The 22,818-nt window shown below is 38.1% G+C and overlaps 1 protein-coding gene across 1 annotated transcript in view; it reads right to left on the bottom strand.

The window, feature by feature from the left end:
* Positions 1-800: 800 nt before the first annotated feature.
* col13a1 (collagen, type XIII, alpha 1) overlaps positions 801-22,818 on the bottom strand; it is a 58,745-nt gene continuing 36,727 nt past the window's right edge. Inside the window, exons 28-40 of the mRNA XM_071481498.1 lie at positions 20,769-20,813; positions 20,446-20,571; positions 16,325-16,363; positions 16,154-16,204; positions 15,572-15,598; positions 15,352-15,438; positions 13,729-13,764; positions 10,497-10,550; positions 9,737-9,790; positions 9,326-9,361; positions 6,958-7,044; positions 2,951-2,989; positions 801-2,826 (exon numbers count right to left, since the gene is read on the bottom strand). Of these exons, the coding sequence (XP_071337599.1) occupies positions 2,824-2,826; positions 2,951-2,989; positions 6,958-7,044; positions 9,326-9,361; positions 9,737-9,790; positions 10,497-10,550; positions 13,729-13,764; positions 15,352-15,438; positions 15,572-15,598; positions 16,154-16,204; positions 16,325-16,363; positions 20,446-20,571; positions 20,769-20,813 (684 nt within the window). The 3' untranslated portion in view covers positions 801-2,823. The remainder of the gene's footprint in view (positions 2,827-2,950; positions 2,990-6,957; positions 7,045-9,325; positions 9,362-9,736; positions 9,791-10,496; positions 10,551-13,728; positions 13,765-15,351; positions 15,439-15,571; positions 15,599-16,153; positions 16,205-16,324; positions 16,364-20,445; positions 20,572-20,768; positions 20,814-22,818) is intronic.

Consider the following 22,818-nt stretch of genomic DNA (forward strand, 5'->3'; position numbering starts at 1 on the left):
AGATTCTAAGATTCTCTGTTTTGGTTGCCGGTCTGGCCACGCATGCATGTTAGTGCATGTGAAGCATGTTAAACATTTGCTGTCCCTTCTGTTATAGACACACAGGGACGGTCCCTGTGTGTGTCCTGTGTGGCACAGTGGCACAGCAGCTTTTAAGTGAAAGACTCCACACACATATCTTGAGTGGAGGAAATTCTGGAGGCTAAAACAGCCTCTGACCAAGAAACAGATAAGATCACAGGATAGGCCGACTGGTGTCGGGGAGTACTGGCTCAAATCCTGGTTGGCCGGTGGCCTGTCAAAACATCTATATATTTTTTAAAGGTTATACCTACCCCATCATTGGCTTTAACAGACCACTATGCGTGCCTGTCTGTATTCGTCCCAGCAAATAAGTCCAAGGTTGAATTTCTTTTCTAGTCTGACTGTTGGGCCAATGGTTTGGCTTTGGTTTTTCCAAGATGGAGAGCCCTTCAAGCTGCTAAAAGGCTCAAACTTGACTCAGAAATCGTGACAAGCTACAGAACGTGTGATTAAGTCAGCTAACTAGCCGTTACCAATATTATGAATTTGTTTGGTAAATGTTGTTACCACTAGTTGGCTTAATGTCAGCATTGCCATAGAAAATATCACACAGCAATGCTAGCAATGGACTAGCGTTGTGGGTTCATTGTTTTTAGGAAAGTGGAGCTGAGGCAATAGGTCACATCATTTGTCTGAGATGCTAGTGCTCACTGAGAAATCTAGTGGCAATGACGATCGCGTACAGAACCTTTAAACTGAACTCTATGACATTAAACCTCAGATAAAGATTTTTTTTTTTATTGTTTTGTAAAATTATGTATCTTGCACACAATACACAGTACAGTATAAATAAATAATCAATAACACCAGATGTATGTATTACTTGATATAATTACTGTAATTGTGGGAATCTCTTGCCTCCATTAGTAAGTAGGTTTAAACCATTTCTGAAATATTTTCTGAAATAAATGTTTAATTAAATCAAATATTTAAATTAAAAATGTATTGATATTTTAATAATTAAGTATTTACAAATTAATGGCAAAACATCAGCCAGTTGGTGACTAAGTCTTGAGATAATGTGAGGTATTGTGCATCAAAAGCACATCAGTTTTTATTACTTTATTACTTATTTCTGTCAAGGATCCACAGTCTCTCATGGCTGTCAACGTCTAATCCAGGCCAGGCACAACACAAACAAAGGTTTGTCAGAGCAGCATCATATAATGGATCAAGTCCACTCTGTCAGTCCATTAATTTCTTCAGCACCAAGTCACTTAGTAAAGTTAATGACATTAACTTAATTAGTACAGTTACAAATGCTTGTGGATAAAATGCTTTATAGTTCTTGATTAAAAAACAATCCATTGTTAAAGCTTTCATAAATGGGTGAGACAATTGCAGCACTATGCCTGAAAGGTGAGCAGCAATATTTCTATCCAATATGGGCTACAAACTAGAAGCAGTCTACAAACACAACAGTCAATACACAGAACCTCAGTCATTTAGCAGGAAGTGGTTGCGCATAAAATTTGGCAAAGCTATTTACAGTGATTTGAAACGAGTAGGAATATACAAGAAGCTAAAAATAGAGCTGTCCTTCAGTTTTAGTTTTCAGGATCTTGATTGACACCCTCCTCCATTAAACAAGTGTTGACAAAATGTTATCAACAAACTGTGATTGTCAGGAATACTTTCCTCATTAACAATCAGACCTCACAGATTTTAAGGCTGTCCCATAATAACACACCACTTCGCTTCGCTATTGAATGCATAATGTAAAATAATGTAAAAGCTCTTGTGTGTAATGTAGTAATGTATAAATTCACTCTTGCTGTGCCAGTTCATCCATACCCCTTTTCCCAGCTATAGATAGTTCCTAGTGCAAAAACCTTCTGCTCTATCAACATTACTGGTAGTATTGTTAACATTTACCAAAATTGGAGGATTTGCTGGCAGAAAGTATCTGTTTTGGCTATTTAGCTAATATGCTAAGTATGATTAACTGATGCATAGTTATATTTATGATTTATGATCTATTTTACTGCCTTTTGTCACACCATAGTAATAACAATTGAAAACTATAATGTACAGTAGTTACTAAATTAAATGTAAAATGTATCAACACAGTATCTGCAGTTATACATTATGCAAACTTATTACATCAGTTTTTACAACATCCATACTAAACTTAATAGCAGTATGGCCTTTAAATACCAAAAATATCTTTGGTCCATCATTTTTAGGTATTACCAAAAAACAAACAAAATCTCTTAGTCTTGTGACAGCCCTAAATCTGGTGTTTTTGTGTGCATGTTCATCATTCAAGATGAACATGTGACCAAGAATTCAAAGAGTCATCACTGCTTTACCATTTACTAAATTTGAAACTCATGTAAATGCACTGCCTGTTCATGTCTGACTTTATCAAAAGGAGGAGAGTTCAACTAAGACTTTCTAAATGCTAACACATAATTTTTCCAGCCCCACAACTGCAGCATGGTCTATGACGACAAAATAACATAATGCAATAAGTTAATAAGCATTATCCACTCCAAATTATGCACAAATATCATGCATATTTAGCAACAATATATTTTTTTGCTTTTGCAGTCATATTAAAAATGCATAGATATAAAAATTGAATATGTAAACACTATCATTATTAAACAAACTGTACATACATTTTGCCATATCATTTTAGGATTTTTATTCTTTTCCCCGTGTATAACAGAATAGGGAAAAAGTTTTTAAAAAAAAATAAATATTCTATGTACAATTACATCAGCCATTCCACTGTCACTGCAAAAAAAGCAAAAGGCAAAAGGTTAAAAAATGTTAGTTCAACAACATTGTGAAGTTTACGTACAAGAACTACTACAGTGACGAGCAGCAAAACAAGAAAGTGTCACACTCTCCAACTTACTTTATTCCAACATCCTGGTACAGGTAAGCCGTCATCCCCCTGGAAAAGGAAAAATTAAGAGTGAAACACCAAATACTGTAAACTGCAGAGATTAACAAAATAAGCAGGTGTGAAGTAACAATTTAAACAAGGCGTGCACAATTATATATGTGTATAAATATATATATGTATGTGTGTGTATACACACATACACACATACATACAAACATATTTGTATAATGTATATGTATATTAAAAACATTTGAAACCATCATTTTACTTTTTAGAGTAGTAAAGTGGTAATTTGGATAATCCAGGTTTCTGGAAGTAAAAATCCCATTCTATTTCTGCATATGCAGAAATCCACACATGCTCCACCCCTGGGTGGGCATACACTCACTTACCTGTAACTCAAAGTGGCACACCCTCAATTATGCAGAACATTAACTCAGTTCAATGAGTTATTATAACTTCCCCCCATCATCAGTTAAACAGAGTTGTCATGTAGGCTGTAAACATGGTTATTTCTGATGTAAATCTGGGCATTTTCTGGGAGTCTGGAGCTCAGGATCTAGATCTGCTACACTCATTATTATTATTATTATTATTATTATTATTATTATTATCATTTTATTGAATTTTATTTTTAGGTGCTGCTATCATTGCTGTTTTTATTATTGGTAGCACTGTGTATTGGTATTAATATTTTTACTACAAACAGAGTGCTTAAATACAACAGTATATACAACTGTTTAATTTAATTGAAATTGAATTTAATATTGTTTCAGCTGCAAGAACATACAGTTATGTAAACCTGAGGAGGAAAAGTTTTATTTAAAATTTTACTTATTCAATTGAGTTTGTAATACTATTTAGGGTTAGGATGGTTTTGTTTGCATGCTGACAGTTTGGTAAAATATAAAAGCAGTGAGAGATTCTGCAGAGGCATATGGGTTTTTGAATGACAGTTTGCATTAAGTGAGCTACTCACTTTATAGCATCAGGGTTAGGGTTAGCTATTTGCCACAAAAAAACTGATTTCCCAGATTATCATTCAGATTATCATCAGTTAAACAGAGTACCGTATGTATATGTATATGTATATGTATATGTATATGTATATGTATATGTTAAGGAACATGAAGTTGTTCAAAGAAACCTTTACTTCCAGACCCAGCAGATTTCACAAACTTGTCTATACTGTATATAAAACAAAAAATTCATAATTTTGACTAATAATACAATAAACAAATGACACAATATCATTTAGAGATCTTTTTAGATCCAGGTGAATAAATGCTTTATGACACAGCAGTGCTACTTTATGGCACACAGCTGGAGGATAGAACCATTGTTCAAGTGCAAGCTGAAGTTACATTACAGCTACAGCTTCTGGGAAAGAGAAATAGACTTTGAAATGAATAATAAATTATGCCAAGGTTTCATGTTGATATGCTATAATTCTAAGACATATCCATACCTGTCGCAATGAAATTCAGAAATTATTGTAACTTCAATATATTGTCCATTCCTTCCCCATTACCAGATTTATGAACCGTTACAAGGTTCTATACTTTCCAATACTAAATCTAACCATCTACCAGGTACTGTCTCCTATAATTACATTTATGTACAACTTATTTACAACATTGCTGTTGCAAATATGTGTGTGGAAGGAAACATAAATGCGACTAGATTACATTTTCTATTCTTCTTCTTCTTCTTCTCATTATTATTATTATTATTATTATTATTATTATTATTATTATTATTATTATTATCTAGTCACAAAAATGGTTTTACTGAACTTATCAGTACTGTATATCAGTACAAATAATCTATTTGTTTTCTGCCAGAATAATCTATTTTGTTCTACAATTTCCAGTAGAGCACTAATTTGTGTTTATGTTTGGGCACTGGCAGTGTTTGGTTAGGGTTAGGGAGGGGATTGTGGTCTGATTTAATACAGAATTAATCCACAGAGACACAAGGTGAACATTTAACAAAAATCATGATCTTTCCCTAACTTACTACAGACAGGAAGTGAACCCTGGGCTCTGGTGTAATATTCATAAACTTTGTACCCCTCACCAACCCGCCCAACCACATCCCCACAACCTTGAATATAGTGCTTCATTTATTCAAAAAAAACATTGTCTGATTCCTGCCATTTATTTTGTTGCAACAAGATAAATGGGAAAAAAATTCAGTAATATTTGAATGTAATTTCTAAGAGACAGGGTTGCTGCATCTCACAAACTCAGTTTCTCATATGAATTTGGAGATGCTCTTAGAATTGACTGTGGACAACAGATGCATGTTCAGCGAATAAGTGGATTGGGGAAATATTTTGATAATGACATAATTCACTAGCCCCCGAAACTGCCAGTGCTATGAACAGCAGTTTAAAGAAATCACTACCCACATCTGTGCTAACAGCTCCCGATAGTACCTCAAACTCAAACTCATCCCGAAAGCAGGCAGCAAACAGTGGAAACAAAAGCAGAAACCATGACAATGACAATGTCATGGTTTCTGACAATGACAATGTACTTGTTGTTGCTTTACTAAACTTAGAAGTGAAAAGCAAAGCATTTGGGTTGGCTTTGTGATGCTAATGGCCTACACAGGAAGTCTAAAAATATAACCTTCCATGCTAATACCAGGACTCTTGCTTGCTTTGACCAAATAAATTCATCTAGTTCCCTCTGCTTTTCATCATCTGTGGTATACTGTTGACTTTAGGATTGAATAAATCGGTGCTCCATGCAGAAAACTAGGGACTATGAATAAAAAGCATGAGTATAATTAATATAACAACTTCAAGGCTTTCTATTAGAAAATAAATGTTATTTCTGATTATGTAATTTATGATATTAGTCACAATCATAGATCTGCATCTGAAGTTAACATGGAAAATTTTACTAGTTGTGATGGAAAGATTGAGTTAAACAAGTATTTGTTCTCAGGGGGAAATGCTTGTTCACGTTAGTTCTACTGGAGGTCAGTTGGAAAAATTCTGACTTATTACACAAATCAACTACAATAAGTATGTTTGACCTTCCATGCAGACATGCATGTTTTTGTATCTACAGTGCAACATCTGAGCGCCCATAGGCAGGGGCGTGGTTAGAGATAGAGGCATGCTAGGAAAAGTGAAGGGAAAGAAAGAGCACCATACCACAGGGCAAGGGGCATCCAGCCCGTCCAGGCCTGGCAAGCCTGGTTCACCTTTCTCCCCTTTAAAGCCTCGGAAACCCTGTTTGTGAAATCAACCATTTAAAAAAACAGTGTTGCAGCTCATGTGCTGCAGAGGAGTGTTTGTCCTCCACTACTTGATAGTAGGAGGATCTCCACTTCTGTCCATTGGGTTACTGGATGCAGGTTTCCTTACCATGCAGGCAACCTCGGACTGACAGGAACTGGGCTCACTGAGATGAGTTTGAAAGATTTACAAAGCTCTCAGGTGTGGGATGTGATGACCAATAGTTTCTTTGATAATAAATTAGAGGTTAACTACACTACAAGAATGGGTTTGATGTAAAGATCTGCTATCAACCTGAATCAAAAGAGTCCTAACAAAGTATTGGGTGTCGGATTAGGCTTGAATGATTTTGTTATGTAATTTGATACTCATCAGCAGAGGCTGCCTGATTCCTATCGGTCTCATTCCTGGAAAAAAGAGGATCCTCAGACAGAGTTCTGGTCCATTCAAGACATGTTTCTCCCAGATAAATTTATTTTCAAATATACATTGCAGCATTTCCTTTGCTCTAATGAAACCTTTTTGATGATTCAAAGCATCAGCTATATTTAATGTTTCACATGCAATATCTCCCCATCACAGACATGTCAGGCTGCAACTGGACCAAACCCTTCCTGAGTTTGATTAGAACCACTGAAGGCCAGAGCCAATAGGAAGGTGACTAAAGAATACAAATCTTCAGAGAAGCTGAAGCTCTATGTTGTATTCTAAAATAGTGCTCCTTCCCTTTGCCTCTTGTCTATACATTGGATTACTGACATACCAAAGGACAGGGGGCATCTAATCCAGGTGCTCCTTGGTCTCCCTTATCCCCTTTGGCCCCCCTGTTGCCTTTCTTGCCCCTCTCTCCCTGCAAACAACAGCGTATTAAAAAAAGACAAATTTAGTCCTCCTCATGAAGCCACACATGAAGCAAATCTTAGTATTTTTTGTCCTTATCTGTAATTTAGATAATATGAAAAATAAGTTATTTTTATTCACTAATAGTGTGTGATTTGCAATTTTTAAAAGACAATATGATTTGTAATGTAAATTTTGTGTAAAAGGAAGGTTAAGTACAGGGAGTTAAGGAAGAGAGTATAAAACCAGTGCCCTTGGTAAGCAGGTTTCATCCAAGCATCCCAAAGACCACTACTATAGATAAAGGAAGCTTTTGTAAGACTTGAAATTGAATGAGAAAGCCAAGAGAAAAGGCAGTTATATATGCTCTCCTATTTTCATTTTACCATGGAAGATAAGCTGCTGAACAAAACATTAAATATGAAAATGAGCATATGAAGGAAACAGGATAATAACAATAACAATGATAAAGTGTTGGTTTTGATGAGATACTGCTGTTCATTTTCTGGTTTCCTATCAACAGCCAGCGTTGACCATGTTCTTTCTCCAAATATATACCTTATATACACCTACCTATGTACCTTGACAAAGTAGCTGTTTTAAACCAACAAACCATTTTGAAAAAGATTAATGCATGCTCTGTTTGCGCTATATTCTTGCATTCGTGCAATGTTAAATTTGTTGAGTAGATTTTTAAGTTTGGAGTATAAAACTTCATTTCCTACTGTATATGCAGTTTACAAGATGAAAATAAACAACTGCTGGATCATAGTATGAAGAGAATACCTGCCCACCAAGGATAAAGGCTGGAGGGGTTCATCTGAAGAAATGACAACATTATGTGTAGGGACTGAAGTATGATATAACCTACTGCAATGTTCTCCCAATGCTGTCTTAGCATCACCTGTGCAACTGGAATGTCATATTTTAGACTTTCTTGTGGTTTCAGGTGACAGTCTGAAATAACTCAAATGCTTTTGTCACAAATGTAGTGTGAATGAGTGTTGCTATTACCAGAAGCTCACATTCGGAGATCAGGTATGTCCATGCAATCACTGTCACTACAGTTGTGCTATTCTTTGACAGAGCAGTTTTGCTACTTGAGAAATTATGAAGCTTCAATTTTTTTGCAAATCATAACAAGGCTACAGAAATGGCAAATTAACAATTAGTACCCTTCGAAAAGGTTGTATGTTGAAATGTTCAGTCTGATTGCTGTGTTGAATTTCAACTAACAAATTAAGAAGATTATGTCAGAATAGCTCAGATTAGCTCAGAAAAATGCAAAACTTTTGGTGTGCTAGCATCTAAATATAGCATACAATTTGACAGTGATGGGAGAGCACTGCTTGCCAATATGGGGTATGGGATCAGGGGTTGGAGGGACTACATGAAAGCTTGCAAGGAAGAGGGACTGTTACATAGGAGCAGGAAGAGTAAAGAGGAGGTGTAAGAGCAGAAAGATTAACCAAGGCCAAGGTTTGGGAGAGGGAGAGAGGGCAACCCGGCAATAAACAGAGCCACGGGCCACAGAGCAAGGTGGAGGGAAGGAAAAGGGGATAGGAGGACCTGCGGAAACAAAAGAAGACAGGACAAAGAGTAAAAACACCAACGCTATCCCATAGCTTTGTCGTCAACACCTTCAACTGGACAGGGACATTTGGGGTTCGATTATATCCTCATGGTTTCAGTAGCTGTACATTGAAAGATATCATTTCTTTTCACCTGAGGCCAGTTGAATGTATTGAGAGGGCTTATGAAATGTGAATACTTAAAAGATGGGAGTGGAAATATTAAGAGTCACGGGTTAATGGGAAGGAAACATGAATTCTCTTAGAGGAGGGGTATGTGGACATTTAGAAACAGATTGCCTGATACAATACAGACTGGAGATGAAATACAGTTTAGATATTGAGTGCTAATGAAAGGAATAGTTCAATATTATTATATAGAAAAAATAAAAATAAACTATCTGACTCATCTGGTTATCTTCTCATGTGTGATATTTATTGATATTCAGCTCTTTATTTCACATCCTACTTGAGAACATGTTTGAAGTCATTACAACACTGCCACAAGGCAGTTGGAACAATAATGACAGAGACTGAATTATGCTTTGGATGCAAATACCACCCTGTAATATATATCATATATATCATATGATTATGATATATATCATATCATATACCATGTAATATATCTAACAAAGACTCATTAAGCGTCTATGTTTGTCCTTTAGCTCTGGTTATGCTTTGTTTAAAAATTGTTAAACATTACAGGTCATATCTTACCCGGTTCCCTTTTAGTCCTTGTGGTCCTACTAAACCCTGCAAAAATAAATGACAAATAATATCAGTGGCTGTACATACACTTTGGGAAAATATGCTTGTTTTATTTATTTTTATTTTTTTGTGTGAGTGCAAGGACAAGGGTTAATTATTGGTGGTCAAACTTTTCTAGGTTCAGCATTACCAAAATAGAATTTAAGTCCGTGTTAACTAGATTTACATTTGATCTCTGTTAGAAAGCCTTTATGTGGCTATTTATGATATTGTTATGATATTGTTAATATAATGATAGGGGGTTTAGGCCTCATTTCAGGATCAGTATTGTAAGACTCTGTCAGACATCTGGCAAAATGTTTGATAAACATGATGCCTTCAGTGAGCTAAGAGAAATACAAAATGGCAATACAGGCTTACAGGGATGCCTTGAGGCCCAGTTGGTCCTGGTAATCCTGCGTCCCCCTTTTCACCCTATAGTGAGACAGAGAAAGAAAATACAAAGTGTATATTCTTTTAAAACTACATATTCATCCATCCATTGTCTTTACCACTTGTCCATACAGGCTCGCGGGGAGGCTGAAGCAAATCAAAGCTGACATTGGGTGAGGCGGGGTACACCCAAGACAGGATGCCAGTCTGTCACAGGCTGAGATGTAGAGACAAACAACCATCCACACTCACATCCACACCTACTGGCAATCTAGAGTCACCAGTCTTTGGACTATGGGAGTACTTGGAGGGAACCCATGTACGCACAGGGAGAACATACAAACTCCACACAGAGTTTGGCCCCAGGCCCCGGGTTTGAACTTTCTTGCTGTGAGGCAACAGTGCTAACTGCAACTGCAGAATAAAATTTTAGTAAAAAAAGAATCACCACCTCATGGTTGTACGCCTCTATTAATCAGTCTAATTGCTGTTCATTATTGTATGAATTCTTGAGTTAAAACACGTGTTTTGTGCGGTCAGTGACCTTGACAGTTTACCTTTGACCACCAAAATCAGTTCATTCTTGAGTTCAAATGAACATTTGTACCAAATTTGAAGAAATGTTCTCGTGTTCACAAGAATGAGATGCATGGACAGACAGATGGATGGCCCACCCAAAAACATAATGCCTCCATCCATGGCTGTTGCTTGGGCAGAAACATAAAAAAATAGAAAAACAGACACTCACTCTGTCTCCCTTTGGTCCTGCTGGCCCTGGCACACCTGCTGGTCCTATGAGACCCTTTGAAACAGAAAATAGAAAATAAATACCTGTCACCAGATACTAACAGAAAAGCACTTGAAAAATTATCATGGTTAAATCAGTAAATCAACAAGCTGTCTGGTGCACATTAATAGATGTCACAAAATAATAATATATCATATAGATCAAATTTCTTAGGTAATTTGCAGGGAAAGGGTTACATCTTAATTAATAAATTAATGAAATTAATTAAATCAAACACCAAGCTTGTTGAACTACTGTCCAAACTGTTAAAAGAGCAGGAAAAATAAATAAAATGTCAACAGCTGCATTTCTCTGTCTGAGTAGCAGTCAGGATTGGAGAAAAAGACCTTGCGTCTCAGGCATATCCAGTACGTACAGTGTTGTATGCAATACAGCTATCTAAATGTACTATATGTGTCAGCATGCAGTATGAGCATCCCTGCATGCTCCTTTTGGATTCTTAGCATAACAGCTATACAGCCAGCTGCTGATATAGGATCAGGATGCAGGGAACTGTGGAGGCAGGATTGAGGACTGAGGATTTACATTATTTTGGTGTCTATATTAGACAAGATGGAAATTCAAAGCAATACTGTGCAACATTCCACTTTACTGGCTTCGGGTAGCAGTGAGAGATATTCAAGGGATTTTGGAAAAATTTGAAAGACTATTAGTGAAGTAATATAATACATACAAACTCAGAGAGGCTCAGAGAGGCCAATATGAAGATTATCATGTTTTATGTTGTTATGCCTTATGTGGGAAGGATGCTTAACTATGATTGAAAAAATGGAAAAGTACATATAACTGTAATCAATCAGTGAGTGGTAATGTAAAATGTCCATTATTCCGAATTTAACAATAAAGCAGGTACATGTTCGACAACCAAATTGGGGGAATTAAAGGAATAAAGGCAGGTCTCTTGTACAAACTTGTTTCAAATCAAAGCCTGGCTCTCTCTACAATTGAGAAATTTTAGTAATTTTTTTTTTTACAGTGTAAGCCAGTGAGCAGCAACTGGCAGCTCTTGAGCCCACTTGCAATAATATCTGGTCCGCCAGATTAATTTGATAACATGATTTTTTTCTATTTCACAATATTGGACTGACAGTCCTACACTTAGTTATAATGTCCAAACAGAGTCCAAATAGCTGAAGAATGTTTATTATATTTTTATCCATGTTGAGATTGAGTGACAGACACAGTCACATCAGGCCATGGGCTGCACTGCAGTCAGTGTAAAGTGCCTGTTGCACACACATACTCATCGGCCACTTCATTAGGTACACCTTGCTAGTACCAGGTTGGACCCCCTTTTACCTGCAGAACTGACTTAATTCTTCCTGGCATAGATTCAAAAAGGTGCTGGAAACATTCCTCAGAGATTTTGGTCCACATTGACATGATAGCATCATGCAGTTGCTGCAGATTTGTTGGCTGCACATCCATGATGTGAATCTTCTATTCCACCACATCCCAAAGGTGCTCTATTGGATTGAGATCTGGTGACTGTGGAGTATAGGTGAACTCATTGTCAAGTTCAAGAAACCAGTTTGAGATGAGCTTTGTATCTATCTATCTATCTATCTATTACACCACCACCAGCAGGCTAAATCGTTGATACAAGGCAGGATGGAACACCAAATTCTGACCCTACCATCCAAATGTCACTGCAGAAATTGAGACTTATCAGACCAGGCAAGGTTTTTCCAATCTTCTATTGTCCAATTTTGATGAGCCCGTGCAAATTTGAGCCAAATTAAATCACCTTTCTTCCCTGTTCTGATGCTCACTTTGAACTTCAGCAGGTTATCTTCACCATGTTTACATGCCTAAATGCACTGAGTTGCTGCCATGTGATTGGCTGATTAGATATTTGCATTAACGAGCAGTTGAACAGGTGTACCTTACAAAGTGGCCGGTGAGTGTGTGTATGTATGTGTATGTATATATATATATATATATATATATATATATATATATATATATATATATATATATACTTTTGTTTAATCTAGTTATTAAAAGGTGCCATATTTAGATATCTAATTTCAAATGGTTTCAATAGTTGCTAGCATTGGTAACTGGTAAACAGCTAGCCAGCATTGTTAAATGTTAATGCTAGCTGATGATGATAGTCATTGTTTTGCTTTGCAGCCTTATGTACCAGTTCTCCACCTGAGCAGAACAAGAACCATCGTCACCAGCTTCGTCCAGGATGCCAGTGGAATGAGAGACCTGCCTGCAGGCAGAACAGCTTGAGGTAGGCCAAGCATACATAACAGCACTGTCCAACTGAATACTCCACATGAACTTAGCAAAAAGTCTGACTGGCATATGACACAATTTGTCAACAGAAGACAGCCTTGTTGATAAAGAATAGCGACGAGCAGACAAACAAAAAGAAAGATACAAATCACAACTTCCAGTCAGGACTTATAAACCATAAAATCAAAGAGGAAACAAAATACAGATCGCGATTAAAAGCGTGGATTGCGATTCTACCAGATCGCACAACCCTATATGTGACTAGGACACAGCCTCACACATGTGAACAATAACAAAGTAAATTCCAGTTGCATTTTTATTAATCAATTTTTTAAATTAGCCTTTGATTATGTTCTGTTTTATGGATGAGATAAAAATTGGCAGGGCAAACTGCAGACCCCTGATGTAAGCCTATTAATCATAGCATCATGTGTGGCCTGACCAGTATTGAGTTTTATACACTAATACTTATCATGGAACATTAAAACATTTTACAACATTTTTTTTATATAAACACAAACAAGGATCCCATAAATCATAATTTTGGAGAATAAGATATGTTTTGGGTGGGATGTTTACAATCGAAAAATAATCCTGATCTTTGCTGGGCCCTCTATGTAATCAACTGTTTCTACATTACCTCAAACATATCTTTGGCATTTCTGTATGGATGTTTCTGGCTTATTTTTCTGTTTTATTCAGTGAGTCTGTCTTCATGACAGTGCATCCTCAGAACCCAACCCTGAAACTGTTCTGTCATAACAGACTTACTTTATGAAGGAAAAGAGACAGGACAAGCATGGGAAGCAGCAAAGGAAGTGGACATGACAAGCAGACTTTGCAGACATCAAGCAAGCTGTAGCAGAGGGGTGGAGGAGGAAGAGGAGAAGGGTGAGGGGACTGGAACAGGACTTGCGCCACTCACCACTGGACCTGGTCTGCCGTCTAACCCATGAGCCCCCTGTATAGTGTTGTACACAGTTAGAGCAGAGATGATGGGGGATAGGGTGGGAGGAGGTGGGATAATGGGTTTGGGATGGGGAGGTGGGGGGGGGTGAGTGAAGCTGTGACTCAAGTGACTTCAAAAAAACATTCAGATGATGACAAACAAAGGGTGGTGGAAGTAGTGGAGGTAAAGTAAGTGACAGTAATAGTGAGTAACTTCTTTTGCTGGTTGTAACTTCTTTTGCTGGTCACAGTGGATGATATCAAATCTATGACCATGTTGTTGCTCATAGTTCATCGTCATGATGTAACATCATGACTGTAGATGTAGACAGTCATCCAAAATGAAAGGTGAAACATCTTTAAGTATCTACAGCCAAGTCCAATTGCCCTTGATTCAACTTTTCTTGAATGACCATGACCTGGATGACTTTCTTCACAGACATATGTCCATATTATTCTGCCATCTTGTTAGCCTCTCCCTGCTTTTTAAACAGGATAAGAGGATAAGCTGTAGTCTTCTGTCAACAAATCCTATGATAAGACCAAATCCAACAATTTCACTACCCTGTCTGTGACTCTGACCCTAAGCCTATTGCTACCTACTGTAGATGTCACTTTTTTTAAAACAGCTGACAAATATATAGTTTAATTCCTCTAAAATATGATCTATAATCTCCTTAAACAGCTGGTCAATCTCCATTAGACTGCATTTATTGGGAACTATTTTCAGCAGCAGATGAGTCCAGATCTGTGCTCTAGTGATTATTTGGTGCATCAGAATGGTTGTTGTATTGATTTGACTGAAGTGGCCTGTTAAAACGACACCAAAATCTGGGAACATATGACTCACACAACCACAAATACAAAGCACACAAATATAAACCCTATGACAATGATTACACAGATAACAGACATTTCCAGAGGGAAACAGTGAGACAAACATAATGTGAGATAACAATGTTATAAGGAGGAGGAAGGTGTTGATCAGCACTGGAAGAAGTATTTAGATCCTGACAGTTGCAGTATTGCAATATGGTAGTATGTATGTGTGTGTGTGTGTGTGTATATATATATATATATATATATATATATATATATATATAGTATAATAGTATTGTAATAAAAAACTACAAGTAAAAGTCATGCACTGCAAATGTTAACACCATGTACTTTTACAAAAGTAAAAGTAGGTAATTCATAATTCAGACAAGTGACTGACCTACTATTAGAGGCTATATTACACTACTGAATTATTATTTTCATGTGTAGGCAGTATTTCAACACTTGTGAACACATGGTCATAGAAGCTACATGGTAAAACCTTGTAACTGACGAGTGAATAGAGTAGATAAATCATTTTTGGATGTGAGTATAAACCAAGAAGAAAGATTAGAGTGACACTATTTTATAAAAGTATTAAAAATAATATTAAAAGCCCCCAAGAGTAAAACAGCCCAAACAATGTGAATAAGGCTGATACTGTACAATGCTAACATGTGATACATTTCTAAAATAATCATTAAAAAAAAAACTTCACAAAAAGAGAAAACACAAATTGAACCCAAAGAAAAACAAAGATTTCTGAAATTTGTGAACTTACAGGGAGTCCAAGATGGCCTCTCTCTCCCTTGTCGCCCTTCTGACCTGTTGCTCCCTTTTCTCCTCTGATGCCCATGCCTGGCTCTCCCTGAGAGACAGGGTAAGACAACATCCCACACTTAAATGCATTGAATGGCTTTGATGCAGACAACATATAACTGGATCAAGATTCAATAAAATGAGGAGCTAGTGGATATTATTTTATAGAAATAATGACTCACCTTAGGCCCTGAAGGTCCCTGAGATCCCTTGATGAAACAAAAACAGTGGGATTACTGACACAATTTATACTGTTTTCCAGTTGTTGCCACTGCATACCACCGGTGAAGCTGAGTAATGTCAAGAGATAATGCCACCTTAATAGTGGGACTTCTGCTAATGAAGGACTGCATGTGCTTTTTCCGTGTTCATTTTATCCAATTTTTATTTAATTTTTTTTACTCAATTGTAATCATTATCTATATCTGCTAAATTATTAAGGCATTCAGAATTTTTGAGGTTATAAAATAAAATGGAGCAAATCATAAGTTTTAGATATCAATGAACAATGACTCAAGGAGCCTTATAGTGGACCTCAGGTAGTAGTAGGGTAGTATCTATAGAAAAGAATACATTTAATTCTACCAAATACTTCTAAAGAAAATTCTTCCTGCATTCTATCTGAATTGTTAGCGCTTGTTTTTGCCTGTCTGTATATTGCTTAAATGTAAATTTCAGGTGGTGTAAACCTCAAATTTTGTTGCATTAATTTAGGCCCTGCACACTCATGGTCCAGTTTAGTTGTGATGGCATATTTGACTCACTGCTGGGCCAACTGGTCCTGGAGGTCCTGGTGGCCCTGGAGGACCATAAATCTAAATACAAACACGTACAAACACAAACAATGAATTTTAATTCAGAAAATATTGCTCAAACATGTTGTGATCTAATATCTATCGAGCCAATACACCGGTGGGTTAGTGACTAACCCTTACCATTTCCGATGTGGCTCCTCCAGCTTCGCCTTTAGGACCCTACAATAGGAAACAAAGGCACAAAAACACAGAACGATAAAGCATTGACAATAAATCAATCATCAGACAAACTATTAAGTGAATAAAAATTAAGGAACACAACTTTTTTTCACACAACACATGGGGTGAATACAAAATGTATTCTACTTCATGTTAAAATCAAAAAAAGCTTTTGAGCCCAAGTTGACATTTTTGTACAGTTTATGGTTTTCCACATGTAGAGAACAGCATCCAGGCACCACACTTTACCCAGCCCCTTCCTGTCACAGCAATTAGTAATTTAATTAGTTGCAAAACAATTTGACTGGTTCTTCCATCACTGACGCACATTCCTGCTAGAACAGCAAGGAAAAAGTCCATAAAACATGCTAATATATATCAATACAGTCTCACTTAGGGAATGCACAATCCAAGTACATGATGGGACAATATGGATGGGCCACTCAGGACATTTCTTACAACAGAAAACTGAGCATTCAGCTGAATAGTCACGAGCATTAAAATGATATGCTCATTGCTTTGAAGCAGAGCTATGGAATTCTTTTATCTTCTAAATTGTGACAGACCATACACTGTGGTCATCACAGGAGAAAAAAACAATTACAGCCAACTCCTGCAATGGCAGTCATGTTGTGTTGCTGCATTGAACAGATCAGTTTGAACCTGTCAGTATCCTAACAATGCTAAGTTAGATAAAGATGAGGGAGAGGATTCTTCTCTAGAGCACCATGGCCACATCTTAAGTCCATGTTTGAATAAAGAAAGATTCCTTTCAATTCAAATGTTTGCTGTGTTTACCATCACCAAATGTGATCACTGCCATGCTGTTTTGTGGGGAGTGGGGCGATTAAAAAAAAAAAATGTCTGCAGGCTTTGTAGCTTTTTATTCTGCAGGTTAAGTAAGTCAGTCATTCAGTAGGTTGCAGTCTTTGTATCACATTCTAAAAGCTTTTTATTCTGCAGGTTTTACAAGTAAGTCAGTCATTCAGTATGTTGTTTCAGAGTCATTAGGTTGTGTAAATATGTATATATATATATATATATATATATATATATATATATATAAATATTTAACTCGGGTAAAAATTTGACTGAACAACTTTCACTTGTATTGGAGTAATATATGACCAGGAAGATCTAGTTACTTTACTTACAATTACTTTGACTCAAGTAACTGAGCTGTGTACTTTGTCTGGTTGCGCTGCTGAAAGCAAACACTATAATTCAAATTACTGTTGAGATCTTTGATACTTTAATGCAGAAACATGGTTGGAACTTTAAACGAGTCACAAGACTGGAGACTTTTTGGGCTAAATTGGTACTGTGTGTGTGCGTACAGTGCATCTGGAAAGTATTCACAGCACTTCACTTTTTCCACATTTTATTATGTTACAGCCTTATTCCAAAATGGATTAAATTCATTTTTACCTCAAAATTCTACACACAATACCCCATAATGACAAAGTGAAAAAAGTTTGCCTGAAATTTTTGCAAATATATTAAAAATAAAAAACAAAAAAAATCACATGTACATAAGTATTCACAGCCTTTGCCACGACATTCAAAATTGAGCTCAGATGCATCCTGTTTCCACTGACCATCCTTCAGATATTTCTACAACTTGATTGGAGTCCACCTGTGGTACATTCAGTTGATTGGACATGATTTGGAAAGGCACATATCTGTCTATATTAGGTCCCATAGTTGACAGAGCATGTCAGAGCACAAAACAAGCCATGAAGTCCAAGGAATTGTCTATAGACCTTCAAAACAGGATTGTATCGAGGCACAGATCTGGGGAAGGGTACAGAAAAATTTCTGCAGCATTGAAGGTCCCAATGAGCACAGTGGCCTCCATCATCCGTAAATGGAAGAAGTTTGGAACTACCAGGACTCTTCCTAGAGCTGGCCGCCCGGCCAATCTGAGCGATCAGGGCAGAAGGGCTTTAGGTGACCAAGAACCCTATGGTCACTCTGACAGTGCTCCAGTGTTGCTCTCCACTCCACCAATCAGGCCTGTATGATAGAGTGGCCAGACGGAAGCCACTCCTCAGTAAAACGCACATGACAGACCTCCTGGAGTTTGCCAAAAGGCACCTGAAGGACTCTCAGATCACGAGAAACAAAGTTCTCTGGTCTGATGAAACAAAGATTGAACTCTTTGGCCTGAATGCCAAGCGTCATGTCTGGAGGAAACCAGGCACCGCTCATCACCTGGCCAGTACCATCTCTACAGTGAAGCATGGTGGTGGCAGCATCATGCTGTGGGGATGTTTTTCGGCAGCAGGAACTGGGAGACTAGTCAGGGTCGAGGGAAAGATGAATGCAGCAATGTACAGAGACTGGGGTGAAAGTTCATCTTCCAACAGGACAACGACCCCAAGCACACAGCCAAAAAAAGTGAAGCGATGCGAATACTTTCCGGATGCACTGTATGTGTGTGGGTGGGGTGCATGTGTGTGAATGATTCAGCTACTGCTGAGGATTGCTGTTGATATGGTCATATCAACACCAATACCATTGCATCAGGTGGTAGTGGGACTGTAAATTCCACAAAAACTGTCACCAGCACTGCTTCAGGTACTTCCGGATTAAAGCTACCATTACTTTGGGTGTCTGGCTACCATGTAGTACTCCCTCACATTTTTAAATACCCAGAATCTGGGAATTGATTGATGTGCAGCAGACACACTCAAAACTTTTCCAGAAATGCTCTAGTTTAATTTTATGAACCACATGGTGCAAGTTTAATACAAAAGTATTCCCTAATTGACTGCTTTGCATTTTTTCATTTAAAATATATAAATATCTTCCAACAGGACAATGACCCCAAGCACACAGCCAACAAAGGAGTGGCTTCGGGACTACCCTGGGTATGTCCTCTGGCCCAGCCAGAGCCCAGACTTGAACCCGAACATCTCTGGAGAGATGTGAAAATGGCCGTGCACTGACGCTCCCTGTCCAACCTGATGGAGCTTCAGACGTTCTGCAAAGAAGAATGGGAGAAACTGCCCAAAAATAGGTGTGCCAAGTTTGTAGCATCATACTCAAAAAGACTTGAGGCTGTAATTGCTGCCAAAGGTGCTTCAACAAAGTATTGAGCAAAGGCTGTGAATACTTATGTCCATTTAATTTTTTTTGTTTTTTATTTTTTATATATTTGCAAAAATTTTAAGCAAAGTTTTTTTCACTTTGTTATTATGGGGTATTGTGTGTAGAATTAAGGTAAAAAATGAATTTAATCCATTTTGAAATAAGGCTGTGACATAACAAAATGTGGAAAAAGTGAAGCGATGTGAATACTTTCCGGATGCACTGTATGTGTGTGGGTGGGGTGCATGTGTGTGAATGATTCAGCTACTGCTGAGGATTGCTGTTGATATGGTCATATCAACACCAATACCATTCCATCAGGTGGTAGTGGGACTGTAAATTCCACAAAAACTGTCACCAGCACTGCTTCAGGTACTTCTGGATTAAAGCTACCATTACTTTGGGTGTCTGGCTACCATGTAGTACTCCCTCACATTTTCAAATACCCAGAATCTGGGAATTGATTGATGTGCAGCAGACACACTCAAAACTTTTCCAGAAATGCTCTAGTTTAATTTTATGAACCACATGGTGCAAGTTTAAAACAAAGGTATTCCCTAATTGACTGCTTTGCATTTTTTCATTTAAAATATAAAAACAAGTAAAATAAATTGACCAAACACGTAGCACTTATAGTTGTATGGAAATGCTTCATTCAGGGATGCAATGTTGCCTGACCTATTATTGATAAATAAATAAATAAAAACATACGCATATATAAAACTAACAGCTCTCAATGTAACAGCAGGTTGCAAGTAGCATAGGCACATGTGGAGGCACATTTGGAATCCCGCCACAGTGACTTAAAAGTTACACTCTGTGTCATTCTGGGGTCTCTTCCAAGCTAGTGAGTCTCTAATTAGATAATAAAAGGACAGATGAAAAAAACCAAGGCCTTTCCCATAGATAATGACAGATGTGGGCATCTGGCTTTGGTCAAAAAACCCTAGACAATGATGTGATGTGTGGTTAATGCAGGTGGTAATTACAGGTGATCCTGCTGGACCCATGTCTCCCTTGGGTCCTGGGAGGCCCATGACACCGCCCTCCCCTCTGGGACCTTCAGGACCGGTCGGACCTGCAGGACCAGACTCTCCAGGCTTTCCTCTGGGCCCCTAAAACACATGAGGTCAAAGTTACCTTGTTTAATTTAACCCGAATAAGAAAAAAATATGTTGAAACAGATTCTTACATAAAATTGTGGGGAGTTTTAATCATCACTCACACATTTTGTCCCCACATTAATAGATTTCAATCACAATATACATTCATGTAACAATTCAACTGCTTTGCAAATAATATGGAGAATTACCTTCTCACCGTCCAGCCCAGGTGGACCTGGTAGTCCAACTTCACCCTGAGAGTTAAGTGCAGAGTTGTTAAATGTGTTGGTGGTGCTGTATTGCTTCAGGTATTGGTGAGACATGAAATACCTTACAGGAAGTTCAGTTTTAAGAAACAAATCCATAAATTTAAATGCTTCTCAGATGCCAAAAACATTGAACAGTGGTTTATATTACTGACAAACAGGAGTTTTCAACTCTTGAAAGTTATCACGCCAGCAATTTTTATCGTCTATTGTGAGATATTACTGTGAGATAAACAGTAGTATTAAGTAATCCATCAGGAATGTATGTGTCACATGGCAGAATATTTTTTGATTTGATGTTTGCATGTTTATTGTTGTGTTGTTTATTTTGATTATTTGAACTTTAACTGTGTTGCATTTATTAATTGCTGTGTTTTGGTTTTGAGATTGTTTTCTTTACTGTTTTGAATCCTGGTTTTGAGTATCTTGTGTTGGAAGTTTGTTTTCTGCCGTAGTGTGCACCCGACTTCAGTGCAATAGACTGGACAATTACTTGATTGAACAATGAGCCAGACAGTTGAACTGGCCAATAAGCAGTTGGAAGCAGATGCCGGGGGAGCCAATGGGCGATTCCAGAGTAGACTCACATGTGGTTGTAATACGGCTACATGGATGTATTATAATCAGCTCAGGCCACCGCTGCTGACCCAGAGGACGCTGCATCCAGGCCGGAGTCAGTTATAGTTTGAAACCCGCTGACACAGTGAAGGTCATTCATCTATGAAATAATAAGGCGGTTGCTGTGAGCGGATGACAGGCTGGTGAACTGCAGTCAGGATGAGACACTGCTGGCTCACACATCACAGAAACTATCACAAAGAAGCTCAATGACTTAAATTAAAACACCTGAAGAAACTGTTACGGAGGAAGTTATGAAAAAGCATGGCGGCGTCTTAGTGAATCCGGTTATGCGGCGAATATATCGATTAAAAACAATTACATTCCTGAAAAAAAGTGTAAGAAGTGACGAATAAATGCGACAAAAAAAAATCACAAAATCAATGAACCTTGATGTGTGTAGAAGAAAACTCGCCTTTGTGCCGTTTATTCACTTTTCACACTAACTTGTTCTCGTCCTGACGACGCTAGCAGTAACCTAGCAACCATTCTCGTTCCCGAGACACAGCGCGACCGCGGATAGAGCGCACGTACACAGTAGTGACGTCACTAAAGACTTTCTGGGCTTTTTTTGAGCTTTGAAAAACTTTTACACAGATTAAAACCCCATGGCTTAAAAATGTAGAATAGAAAGATTGATATTGCGCTGTGTGCACAGCTGGAGGTGTCCTGTTAAAAGTTTTACAGGCCTCTCTTTTACTGTTGCCGTCTATGGGAAAAATGCTTTTTGGGCCGCAGGGGGATTTTTCGCTGCAATACCACGAGTGGCCACTGGAAAAAAATTGGCTGCAAGGCTGAGCGGCGGCGCCGTATCCAGGTCTTATAATACATCCATGTATTATAGGACGCCAAACACCTACGCGGGCCGAGGAGAACGGCAGGGAGTACTGCTATCGTTACCCAGCTACGATTTGTTCGCCAGAAAACTGCACGACGCCGGCTGAGAAGGAGCCAACTGTCGTATCTACGGCCAGATTCTTCGGTTACTGGGCGGAGTATCCGCTGTTCTTGATACAACAGACGTGACTAGTGGCGGATTAGCCGGAGGTGCTTGAGCGACAGCAGAAGTTTAGTAGCAGTTGAGTAAACTGTAAAAAGTACTTGGCGGCGTTTTTTGTGAACAAAACCCTGCCTAGTCCTCTCGCCGACAGGGCCGCCGCGGAGGTGCAGCGGGGAGTCGTGACCGGAGGGAGCCGCGCGCTGCAGGTGACGGTTCGTTGTTCGGCTGTGGATACGCCTGTGGATTAGCGGCTGGCGCTGGAGGCAGAGACTGTATCTCGCCAAGCAGTGGACGGTGCGGTACCCTGACCCAACTCCCATTTGTGTGACCTCTGTTTTAGACATTTTTATCCCTTCCAGTTTTATTACTTTTATC

Source organism: Trachinotus anak, unplaced genomic scaffold (assembly GCF_046630095.1).
Source record: "Trachinotus anak isolate AG129_WGS33_773 ecotype Australia unplaced genomic scaffold, CSIRO_AGI_Tana_v1 ptg000007l, whole genome shotgun sequence".
NCBI classification, from domain to species: domain Eukaryota; kingdom Metazoa; phylum Chordata; class Actinopteri; order Carangiformes; family Carangidae; genus Trachinotus; species Trachinotus anak.